Consider the following 12,980-nt stretch of genomic DNA (forward strand, 5'->3'; position numbering starts at 1 on the left):
AATGTTTGTTCCCATTCTAGTGAGTGGCTTATAAATTAGAATCAACTTTGCAGTATCTAAATCCCATTCAAATAGGGGTCAAGAGGGATCATTGGAAATAGGGGCTCTAGTGTTCAAGTGAGCTGTGCCATGTATGCAGTAGCCTTCTTTAGAGTCGGTGCGAATTGATGAACAGAACCAAGTCTATCAGCTAGATCCGTAATCTGCGGCCACTGGAAGGAAGCCTGAGAACCCCCTTTTTATCTCCTGGCATCCTCAGGTATTTTGATTAGTAGTTCTGGAACAAAATTGCATAGTGATGAACATGTGTCGTCACGCCAGGCAAGATAATCAAGGAAGAGCCGTCGATGCTGTCAGATTAGAGGCGGTTCGCAGGGGTGTTCATTGGTCACAGATTATTGATGCCGCCAATCTACTGGGACCTGCTGTATCACTTTGAGCATAGGAGTTGCCCATATCTCCATATATCATGCTATAGGTCCCTGAGGATTCTTATATGATGAAACGCGTCAGGCCGAACTGAAGGAACAGTGCAGGGCCTCCTTAACGGGGCTAGCTGTCGACTGACCTTGGCAGGGTAGGAGTTTGGTGATCCAGTATACATTGGCCATTTCAGAGGTCTGTAGGGCTACTACTTCTCAGGAATTAACTACTCCCTGGACCTGACTGCTTCTAGAAATGGGGGGAGACCGATCTACAGATTTTACTCTTTGTATCTAATGGAGCATTGAGTTTCCACGCTCATCTTTCTTATATCTTGTCTGCTTCATTATGATCAGGACTACTGTTACTGTATATCAGTGCGTCTCTCTTTGACCACTGTCAATATATGGGACAAGGTTTATAGACACTGTGTTGCTAATCTTATATTTCCTGGCTGTTATTAGCAGATGAATATATTCAGTCCAGTCATTGTACATTGCAGAATTGGATTTGAATACTGGTGGGAATGTAGACACCTCGATCGGCAACATCATCATTGATATAGGTGTCTGCCTTCTCCAATGTATACAATACGATTAGAACATCTATATAGTGTATCTGGTTGTATTTTTTAGGCTTGTAATAATGCCTCCTGGTGCTTTTTTGAAATTATAAGCCTTTTTCAGGCAGCACATGTTATACTTTTTATACTTATTAAAAGTTAAGTTTTAACTCTCACTTTGCTGAATTCATCATCTCAATTTACTGGGGCCTGTGAACCGATTTGTACAAACTCCATTTCTGCCCATTCGTCGAGTTAATAAACGCATCCTGCTGGTCAGTAATTATTTCTACAGCGGATGGGACAAATGAAGATCATGGGCCTGATTTATGAGACTTAAGGTGCTAGAATTATGACTTAATTTGATCCAAAAAGTCTGCCTTCCATACGTACAGTATTTTTAATGTTTTCGACACCTTTTTGGACACACTTGGTGATGAGGTGTGGTCTAATTTTCTTATTTCTTGCACCAAAGTTTGGTGTAAATTATTGGTTCAATGTAAGCCAAGTAAAAGGTAGTGTGAGCTTAGACTAGCCCTCCTAAAAATGCACCGGATCTATGATCCAGCATGAACCACTGTAATAAATTTGATGCATTTAAGACTATCTAATCCAAAGCTGCATTGAATGATAAACGTGAATGAGTGTTCTTAAAAACATGTGTTTAACGAATATCTTTCAGTGTAAACAGGCTGATCACCCAATTAAATGAGCAAAACACTTGATCGTCAGGTGAAATGATCTTTTATGGTGCATCATCCTCTGTAAACTGGACTTTCACTGCGGGGAACCAATGCAAACTGAGAGATCTAATATAAATTCTTCATTAATAGAGATGGGCGAACCCGAACAGTAAAGTTCGGCGTCCACACCTACTGTTCGGGTACGGACACCGAACACAGACTTCACCAGGAAGTCCGTGTTACTGTTCGGGTTCGGCTGCCTGAACACCGGGTGTTTGTCATGTGCGTGGCAGCGCGGCTAACACTGCTTCTGATTGGCGGTGAAATCATCCCCACTGGTCAGAGAGTCGCAGTTCCCACGCCGTCAAAAGATAGCATGAGTGCTCAGCGGTGGTCAGAGGTATAAAGTTCACCTCTGGTCACAGATGTCAGCTGACGGGACTACCGCTCCCATCCGACACCTGCAGCCGCTAATAACAGTGAGTGTTGGAGCAGTATTCATCAGCCACTGCCTACGCTTTAAATAAAAAAATTAAAAAAAAAACAGTGTGAGCCCCTCTGTATTTTTGATTACCAGCCAGGGAAAAGTCACAGCTGGGGGCTGCAGCCCTCAGCTGTCAGCTTCAACAAGTCTGGTTATCAAGAGTAGAAGGGTCCCCACGCTGCTTTTTTTAAATTATTAAAATAAATAACTAAAAAAAAAACGTCATGGGGTCCTTATTTTTGACAACCAGCCTCGCTAAAGCAGACAGCTGGGGGCAGGTATTCTCAGGCTGGTAAGAGGCCATGGATATTGCCCCCCCCTAAGCCTGAATATAGCAGCATTTGTGGGGTTGATGTCACCTTTTATTGTCAGGTGACATCAAACCCATGAATTAGTAATGGAGAGGCATCTGTCCATTATTAATCCTATAGTTGTATTGTAAATGAACACACAGCCATAAATAAAACAAACACAGTTATACTCGCCTGACACATAATTCCACCGAAGCCCTCAATCTCTTGTAATAAACCAAAACTAAAAAACAACAATATACCATACTTGTCTGTCATTCTGTCACACTCCATAATCCATGTCTGGGGGATAAACAGTTTTCAACCTGGACGGTGCCAAGTTGCGACCGTCCGGGCTGAGAACCATTGGTGAATGGGCTGCTGGGAACGTGGCGTCAGTGATCGGTGGTGACGTCATAGAGGTTACCTACGGTCACTGAGGCTTTGTTCCCAGCCTGGCTGAACTGCCGTGACCTCGGTGAGAGTTTTTCTCACGAGAGGTAACCTCGATGACGTCACCACCGGTCACTGATGCCGCACTCGCAGTAGCTCAGTCACCAGTGGTTCTCAGCCTGGACGGTCGCATCCGGGTACCATCCAGGTTGAAAACTGTTTATCCCCCCAGACATGGATTACGGTGTGGGACAGAACGACAGACAGGTATGGTGTAGTGTTGTTTTTTTATTTAAATAAAAATGGAAAACTGTGTTTTGTTTTATTTCCACTTTATTCTGGCTGTGTCTTTATTTACAATACAACTATGGGATTAGTAATGGATAGGTGTCTTGCAGACTACTCTCCATTACTAAGCCGTGGGCTTTATGTCACCTGACAATACAAAGGTGACATCAACCCCACAAATATGAACCCCACTTGCCACCGCTACAGGGCAAGTGGGAAGAGCCGGGCAAAGCGCCAGAATTTGCGCATCTAATAGATGTGCCTTTTCTGGGCAGCTGCGGGCTGATATTTTTAGGCTGGGGAGGCAATATCCATGGCCCCTTACCAGCCTGAGAATACCAGCCCCCAGCTGTGTGCTTTAGTAAGGCTGATTGTCAGAAATGGGGGGATGCTGTTTTTTTAATTTATTTAAATAATTTTTTTTAATAAAAGCGTGGGGTCCCCTCTATTCTTGTTAGCCAGCCTTGTTAAAGCTGACAGCTGAGGGTTGCAGCCCCCTGCTGTGCGTTTTGCCTGGCTGGTTATGAGAAATACAGGGGGACCCACGTCGTTTTGTTTTTTTTTTAAAATTATTTATTTACAGCGCAGGAGCGGCTGATGAATAATCTGATCCGCCGCTACTGCTCTCACTGTTATTAGCGGCTGCAGGTGTCGGATGATGGGGCTGGTAGTCCCATCAGCTTACATCTGTGACCGGAGGTAAACTTTATACCTCCGATCACAGCTGAGTGCTCACGCTGTCTTTTGACAGTGTGGGAACTGCAGCTCTGACCGGCGGGGATGATTTCACTGCCCATCAGAAGTGGTGTCAAACACTGGATGTTCGGGTCCCCCCTTTTAAGTGAATGGGGTTCGGGTCAGGTACTGTTCTGGTACCCGAACCTGAACTTTTTGTAACTGTTCGGTCGAACCCGCCAAACCCGAACATCCTGGAGTCTGTCCATCTCTATTCATTACACATTGTTTACCTTGGTCTGCCTGTGCAAACAGGATATTAATGACTTCCAATTGGTGAGAGTTTAGCGATCAGCGATCTTATCGTGCCCACACTCAGTCCATGTAAAGCTTAGTTTAGGGCAGTTCACCTGAGATTTTTTTATTGTGTTGTATTGTTTTTTGGGCTGATATGGTCAAATGCCATTTAGATGTGTGTTGGAATAGTGAAGTATTGACTATCTGGAGTCAGTTTTCAGCCTCACTTATTGCCTATGTTTCCAGGTCCGCAATGTAATCAATGATGCCGTGGACTTGCTGGAATTTCGCGACAGAGTAATTAAGGCATCTTTGAAGTATGGACATTTAGTGGTTGCCACCTCTCTCCAGTGTTATGTATTTAGGTAAGCAAGTTGTCGGTCTGCGGATCGTTTCCTTTGATTCATTGCTTTTCAATCATGTGCTCTACAAAGGTCCTTTAAGCCGACACTATACCAGGCTCCTATCCTTTGTTGAAATACTGTCATAGGAAGCAGGTGGTAGTGTTGCTACTAATTCTTTCTGCGTCTCGGAGAAGTTGAAGAATCAAAACATCTGGATGCGTTCCAAGGAAAAGCTTTCAAGTAATTGTTTTTGTAGCTTTCTGTTGCAAGTGTGGTCACCTAGTTTACAAAGTGAAAGGGTGGCCTCCGCCCCATTGTTATTAGTTCATGATCTACGCCTCGACTTAATGGTCGGGGATAACACATTTGTGAACAGCTGCCGGGGGGGGGGGGGTTATAAAAGAAAAGAAAAACACAACGATTTTAAGTACAGGCTGCATTTATTATCCAGGTCTTTATTTTTGTACGGTATGAATTGTATAATACAACAGTCACTGCCCAAAAACGGTATGCCCTACTACCCTAAGCAATGCATGTATGCTGTTGGGTAATCTGTCAGGGCCTGGGTAAGGGGAGAGAAGAGTGTGGCTTCTGACACCAGTGGATGGACGCTGATGGCCAAGAGAGACATCTGCTGGTGTACGGGTACTGGGGCGAATTCCTGCTGTCACCAGGACGGGCGATTTCAGGAGCTTCTCAGTTTGCTTCTGTGCTATGGAATAAAAAAAGAGTCTGATTGCACTGTATGTGGTCCTGATCTCATATTGGGCTATATACCTGTTACAGAAGCCGTCATAGTCAGGAATGGCAGCCAGATCCTCCAATACAATGTGCTCTTTCTTGAGCACGAGACACACAGTGTTTCCCCTGCCCCCCTTGAAGCCACAAAAGCTTTCTATTGCCAACATCCTTCCACTGAGTGAAAATAAAATCCTAAATTATATAGCACAAAATTATATAGAACTTGGCCATATATCAGATGGAGACAGAAATAATGTATATACAGTAGTTAAACGCCGTTTTTGCTTCCGTGGCTTTAACTCTAGCACTCCTGTGTTTCACAGCTCAATTATTAACATTACCAACTAATGCTTTAACGGGGTTGTCCGCTACTGAATAACTCCTGCGTAATCATTTCAAAGGCCCATATAAAATGAAAGCAGTCTATACTGGCCTCCCGCAGTGGCGTTCTCGCAGCAATGTCGGCGATGCTTTTCCCAGCGGGTCACGTCACGCTGTTTATGTAAGTGCTGCAGCCAGTCAGTGGCCGCTGATCGGCTGCAGGCATTCCTGTTTTGTCAGGTTTACTCCGCCCTGGCGGAATATTGATGAGCTGCAGCTGATTAGTGGTCATGTGATACAGTAATGTCATGTGAGCCACTGGGAATAGCAGTGCCGACATTGCTGGAACAGCGTCGCCGAGGAGGGGCAAGTATGGATTGCTTTTGTTTCCTATGCAGCCCTGAAGAGATTAAGCAGGGGTTAATTCATACAAGGGAACAATAAACTTGGTTCTTGAATATTAAAGGCACTGGAAATAATCAACAATCACTGGACATAATCAACAATAGACAGACCTGGACCCTAGTGCATGCTGTAATTGGGACAAAGGTCATTGTGAAGGGAGGATGGAGGCGGAGGTGAGTTGTGACATCACTTATTGTGAACGGTTGATCCTATGTATATAGAGGTGTTACCTTACTTGTAGTCCTGTCTGTTATGATAATGAGAGTAGTCTCCTGAAAAGAACGAGGTTTAATATTAGGCTTAGTGGCCTGTGTGAAAATTGTTTCTGATTTTTTATTTTTTTTGTAATATACAATAGATATTGATAAAGATAACTGAAAAACATTTTTTTTTTTAAATTTCAAATAAAAAACTAATTTAAACAATATGTAATTTATTTTTATTACATATTCCGTTTACCTTTTTTTTTTTTGGGTCTGCAAGCTGATACGTTACTATAATGGCCACCTTGAAACCATGCCATTTACCATATGTTTTTTTTGGCTCCCAAGGGGCAGTAAGATACAATTTGTATATGTCCACCACGGGCAGTAAGATACAATTTGTATATGTCCACCAACTAGTCCAGAAGGAGGATTCATTGACTTTTTTGTGAATGTTTTGGAATTTAATTACCGTAGTAATTTCTAAACATCAGTTTTATGAGCGAACGCTATTTCCATCTACTATTTAATATTCCCAAATAGCATCTGGTGACCTGTAATTCTAGGCGATGGTGCTTGTTTGGTTGGTCATTTGACAACTGTTTTGTGTTGTCTTATTGTAAAAATACGAAAATACATTAAAGAAAAGAATATAAAAGAAAAAAAAAGGCTTGGGTTATATCACTGTCAAACAGCCTCAAGAGTTGGTGTAGTCCGAGTTCACATCTGCTTTGTCAAGTCCATGGGCCGATTCCTATAGACCGGCGTTCTTTATGCCGATCTTGATGAGGGAGCACGATGAAGTGGGAAGCTCCAGATTCATTAAAAAAACACATGTGTCTTAGACAATCAAGCAAGGCGTGAAGTGGCGTGCCCGTCTGTGTGCTCCTCGTCACAGTCCTACTCCAGTAGTAGCGTCACACCACCTTCCTGTTAGGAGTCAGGTTCCTTTGTCTGCTCTGCAGGAATCCAGACCCTTACATTCTGCGGTCTCTTGCTCTTTATCTACCGCAGAGGAGATTGCCTTGCAGCAAATCTCTCCAGGGGCTAAGTCCCTCTGTCCTCCTACTGAGCATGCTCATGAGACGGTTTCCCATTGGAGATCGGGAGTCATGTGCTCAGGTCCTGCTCCAAATCTCATTGGTCAATCTCGGAGATCTGGAAGCTTCCGGAAGGTCCCGGCTGCAATAAAAAACGCGCATGGCCTTTCCGCCATGCGCTGGTATAGACTGTAATGCTATGTGTGAATGGTGACGGATGTATGATTCTGGTGACTGACTTATTATGAAACCCCTTCCCTCTGATATTACGCATGTGGTTAGGGAATTAGTTCAGTAGTCTGCGCCAGTCTGTGGCAAGCCTTAGGCCACTGTGCACACCGCACCACTGCGCTAGCGTCCGACATAGCGCCTGCTTTGTAGCTGTGTCGTCCAGCGGCAGTGTCCTGCGCCGCGCTGCAGTTGCAGCCCTTCTTGGCGTTCGCAGTAGCGACGCCGCACACACGGTAGGTCTAGACGGACGCAGCTCCTCTGTCTTAGTTCCTACTCCTGTGACCTTATACCGTGTGTGCATTTCCCTGTGGCCTGTGTCACTAACAGGCTCAGCCTTTTTGTATGTTTTTGTTGCGGTGCCTCTGTGTGTGAACAGAGCTCGCTCTGCGCACTTCAGGTGAAGTTGAACCCGTGCGCATTATATCGCCATATTGCTCCTCTGTCATTACCTAGCAGCGGTGTAACACCTACTGCACAGTGGACCCCGAGCGGCGAACGCACTGTATTATTATTTATTTAGTGCATTCCGCCATTCCTAACACTTCCCTCCCCAGCTCAGCGCATTTTGGCTGAGCTGGGCAAAAATGTCTTGAAAATCTATAACATTTTGGGGGGTTGACGTGTAAACATTATTATATTGCCATAATTGTCTTTTTTTTTCTAGCACAAAAAATTGGAACACACCACTCATCTTCGACCTCAAAGAAGGAACTGTGAGTTTGATCCTGCAATGCGAAAGGTAGAAATGACTCAGTGTGATTGTCGGTTGCCATAAATATGAGCTTCTCCTGTGCTCACCTCTAATGTCGAGACATCTCCATTTTTAATACTTGTGCTCCTTTTTCCGTGATTTAATGAGGTCTTCCTATTTTTGATTAATTATACATATTATGTATATCGTGAAGAATTTCAGGAGATATTATTAATTACACGTCACCCTGAACTTTTGCATATTCACAGGAGCATTTGAAGGATTGGCCCTCCCTGTCTGTCATTTCTAGAGGAACCAGACCTGTTTGCAGTCCGCGTTGGCACAATACAAATTATCTAATAATAATAATAATAAATTTTATTTCTATAGCGCCGACATATTCCGCAGCACTTTACATTTCAGAGGGGACGTGTACAGACAATAGACATTACAGCATAACAATAATCACATAGATTATAACAGATACCAAGAGGAATGAGGGCCCTGCTCGCAAGCTTACAGTCTATGAGGGAAAAAAGGGGAGACACGAAAGGTGGGTGGTAACAGTTGCCCTGATTGTATGGACCAGCCATAATGTTAAATGTGTAACAGTACAGACACAGAGGGCTAATGGATGCATAAAGCATGTGGGAACATGATGCGGGGAACTTGGTTATGGTAAAAACTTTTGACTGTACCACACAGGGATAGATTAGGTTAATGTGTTGAGACGATAGGCCAGTCTGAATAAATGCGTTTTCAGGGCACGCTTAAAATTGTGGGGATTGGGGACTAATCGTATTGACCTGGGATGTGCATTCCAAAGAATTGGCGCAGCACGTGTATAGTCTTGGAGACGGGAGTGGGAGGTTCTGATTATTGAGGATGCTAACCTCAGGTCATCAGCAGAACAGAGGGCGCGGGTAGGATGGTATACTGAAACAAGGGAGGAGATGTAGGGTGGTGCTGAGCCATGGAGGGCTTTGTGGGTGAGGGTTATAAGTTTATACTGGATTCTGGAGTGGATAGGTAGCCAGTGTAATGACTGGAACAAGGTAGAGGCATCGGTGTAACGATTGGCGAGGAATATGACCCTGGCAGCAGCATTCAAGACAGATTGGAGGGGGGAGAGTTTGGTAAGAGGGAGACCGATTAGAAAGAGTTACAATAGTCGCGATGAGAATGAATCAGAGAAACACTTGTCCGCAGGATGGAGTCTGATGATGCATGCTGCGATTTTTATTCCTCCAGAGGTTTATGGGAATTGTGCCATTGATTGTTGTCTTGTGCCAGCCGACCAGCACATGGACCCAATGTATGGCCATCTGTATAAGACCTTGTACAATATGATATTGGGTCAGCATGGTGGCTCAGTGGTAAGCACTGCATCCCTGCAGCACTGGAGTCCTGGGTTCAAATCCCACCAAGGACAACATCTGCAAGGAGTTTGTATGTTCTCCCTGTATTTGCGTGGGTTTCTTTGAGTTCTTCGGTTTCCTCCCACATTCCAAAGACATACTGATAGGGAATCTAGATTGTGAGCCCCATCGGGGACAGCGATGATAATGTGTGCAAACTGTAAAGCGCTGTGGAATATGGTAGCGCTGTATAAAAATAAAGATTATTATATTGGGGATAACATTTCCAAAAGACAGATTAGGATGGACTGAATTAATGGTCTTGAAGACCCCCAAATAAGTCCATATCAGTAGACTCTAGACAGATGTATAGAATGATTAAACAACAATTAAATAACAATTCCCATATTTAGATGTTATCACCTATCCTCCGTATAGGTAATTACTTGCTCAAACTACTGGGACCCTCATTTTTTCTGAGATGGGGGCTTTTTCCTATAGTCTTGCAGAGAATGAAGTTCAGGGTACGGCCACCACTGGATTTTGACCAAACATTTCAGAGTTCCCTTCTAAGGGTCTTGGGGGGGGGGGGGGGGGGGGAATCCAACAGTCAGACCCCCAGCAATCAGCAAATTAGCCCCTATTTTATGGATACTTAATAACATCTAAAGGTGTGAATAACCCCTTACACTCCTCTTGTGAGTTACAGATTGGTGCTGCCTGTAAGACTGCCTAGTGGGACATTCATTGTAGTATTTTCTAATAAATGGTTTCTGATGAAGACTGTGCCAGTATAGTAAAGTGAGTCCAGAGTAAGGATTTACGTTACGATAAATAAGAAACTAAACGTGACCCCCATGGAGCGATATGTCGTATAAGGAGGCCGCATATTTGGTGGTGAAGTGCAGCAGAAGTGTCAGATGACTGAGCGATGCCTGAGCGCGCACGTGGCTTGTGTTATGGCATCGGTTTCCAATCAGCCATATGCTGGGCGTTTGGTAAGAAATGAATGACATTCCTTTCTGCATTCCTCCTCCCGGCTCTAATGTGCATTAGGGACTGGATTACTTACTTTTTATGCTATGAAGCACATCCATGTACCCCAGCAATAATGACCTTATCCAGCTCATTGATCTACAGTTTACAGGAAATCTGGGTTCTGCAGAACTACAAGCACAGATAAGGCTCCGGGAAGTGGCTGCTGATATATCATACACTCGGGTGCTTCGGCTCTGGCTCATCGCTTTGTTTTCTGAAGTCCTCTTTGAAGATGTTCACTTTGTTGACTGTAATGTACCTGCTCTTTGGTCACTTCCTTCCTTTTTTTTTGCAGACATTTCCTCCTAGTGGATGGTGGCAGTGTGTTTGTATACTCCTATGAAGGTCGTCTAATCAGCTCTCCGAAAGTTCCCGGTATGAGAACAGACATTCTCAATGCACAGACGGTATCTCTGAGCAATGACACCATCGCAATAAAGGACAAAACTGATGAAAAGTGTAAGTGTCCTGCAACCATGTCATGCACTCAGATGAATGTGTACCATTACCACATAGGAAGACCTAGTACCAATCTTTAATTATAATACCCACTCTCCACAGTCCCACAAGCTCGCTGCCTCGGAGTAATCCTTGACGCTGATCTCTCCTTCAAACCACATATCCAAGCCCTTTCCACTTCCTGCCGACTTCAACTCAAAAATATTTCACGAATCCGTTCATTCCTCACCCAAGAATCTGCAAAAACCCTAGTCCATGCCCTCATCATCTCTCGCCTTGACTACTGCAACCTCATGCTCTGTGGCCTCCCCTCAAACACTCTCGCACCCCTCCAATCTATTCTAAAATCTGCTGCCCGACTAATCCACCTGTCCCCCCGCTATTCCCCAGCTTCTCCCCTCTGTCAATCCCTTCACTGGCTCCCAATTGCCCAGAGGCTCCATTACAAAACCCTAACCATGACATACAAAGCCATCCACAACCTGTCTCCTCCATACATCTGTGACCTCGTCTCCCGGTACTTTCCCGCACGCAACCTCCGATCCTCACAAGATCTCCTTCTCTACTCCCCTCTTATCTCCTCTTCCCACAATCGCATACAAGATTTCTCTCGCGCATCACCCCTACTCTGGAACTCTCTACCACAACATATCAGACTCTCACCTACCATCGAAACCTTCAAAAAGAGCCTGAAGACCCACCTCTTCCGACAAGCCTACAACCTGCAGTAACCACCGATCGACCAAACCGCTGCACGACCAGCTCTACCCTCGCCTACTGTATTATCACCCATCCCTTGAAGATTGTGAGCCCTCGCGGGCAGGGTCCTCTCTCCTCCTGTACCAGTTATGACTTGTATTGTTTAAGATTATTGTACTTGTTTTTATGTATACTCCTCCTTACATGTAAAGCGCCATGGAATAAATGGCGCTATAACAATAAATAATAATAATAATAATTATAATGGCAGAGATGGCAATACCTATTGATATTCTGAAATTAAAGGGGTTTTATTGGAATAGAAAAAAGCACTAAAGGAATTGGAAATACTTTTAATTAGAAAATCAAAATTGTTAGCAAATCACACAGGACCTCTTCATCAGGACAACCCTGGACAGGGTGACCTCGAAACGCGTTAACATTTAAACCTGCTTAATAAATGTCATTATTTTATTGATTATCCGTTATCAGCAGCGCATGAGTGATCCCTCCGGCCTCCTTTCCGTTTAAACACCATAAACTTCACTTGCCTGTCTTCATATATTCATTAGATTGAGGTCTATGATTGAAGATGATGTCAATGTTGTGTTTTCTTTATTTCGTAGTGATCTACTTGTTTGATGCCTTATCCGGAAAACCTTTAGGAGATGGGAAGCCTCTTACACACAAGGTGAAGTATTCGATGCTGTGCATTTATATTCTGTTTTTTTGATAATTGCTATTTGTCCTTTGTGTCTTTTTTACATGGTGGAGGGAAAGGAGTAAAAGAAATCAGAAAAGGCCCAGTTTGCAGACGCAGAGGTTAACTACTGTATAACTAACGCTTTGTCTCCCGTGTGGATTTTTTCCAGCTGGACCACACACAGTTGTGAATTAAATTCCTTGGACAGTGAGCAGTATGACGCTACCACATGCCTTGTCTCTGCCTTATCTGTGGGAGCTTGGCTTTTCTTTGGCTACTTAGGGACAAAGTCATGAAATAAATTTAGCAAGTGATCTCAATCGGATTTATAGTTGTTTGTACCAGGCCCAGGACAGCAATACCCAAGAATGAGATGCAATTTCGGTTTTATACAGATTGCATTTGTTTTATTCCATAGCCAAAGGCACAGGTCAAATCCCAGCTGTGAAAGACAATGCAGTCGTGGCTTCACTTATCGAGTGTTCTCTGTATACGTGACTTTTAGTAGTGTCAGATCCAGTTTATTTGTTAAAATTAATAACGTTATTTTTGTGCCAACTACGCTGTGTTGTAAGAACAAGGTAAGATTGATAGCCGATTCAAATTTGACATATTAATGTTTTATTTTGGAGCCTGGCTCCACAAACCTCCA

The 12,980-nt window shown here is 43.8% G+C and overlaps 1 protein-coding gene across 3 annotated transcripts in view; it reads left to right on the forward strand.

Moving 5' to 3' along the window:
* Positions 1–12,980, forward strand: part of IFT80 (intraflagellar transport 80) — a 188,819-nt gene that overhangs the window by 114,725 nt on the left and 61,114 nt on the right. For all 3 annotated transcript variants that reach the window (XM_073578970.1, XM_073578969.1, XM_073578968.1), the window contains exons 10-13: positions 4,342–4,460; positions 8,045–8,119; positions 10,763–10,926; positions 12,252–12,316. In XM_073578970.1, coding sequence (XP_073435071.1) covers positions 4,342–4,460; positions 8,045–8,119; positions 10,763–10,926; positions 12,252–12,316 — 423 coding nt within the window. The remainder of the gene's footprint in view (positions 1–4,341; positions 4,461–8,044; positions 8,120–10,762; positions 10,927–12,251; positions 12,317–12,980) is intronic.

This window comes from Dendrobates tinctorius, unplaced genomic scaffold, assembly GCF_039654945.1.
Source record: "Dendrobates tinctorius isolate UK_male_01 unplaced genomic scaffold, ASM3965494v1 ptg000060l, whole genome shotgun sequence".
NCBI lineage: Eukaryota > Metazoa > Chordata > Amphibia > Anura > Dendrobatidae > Dendrobates > Dendrobates tinctorius.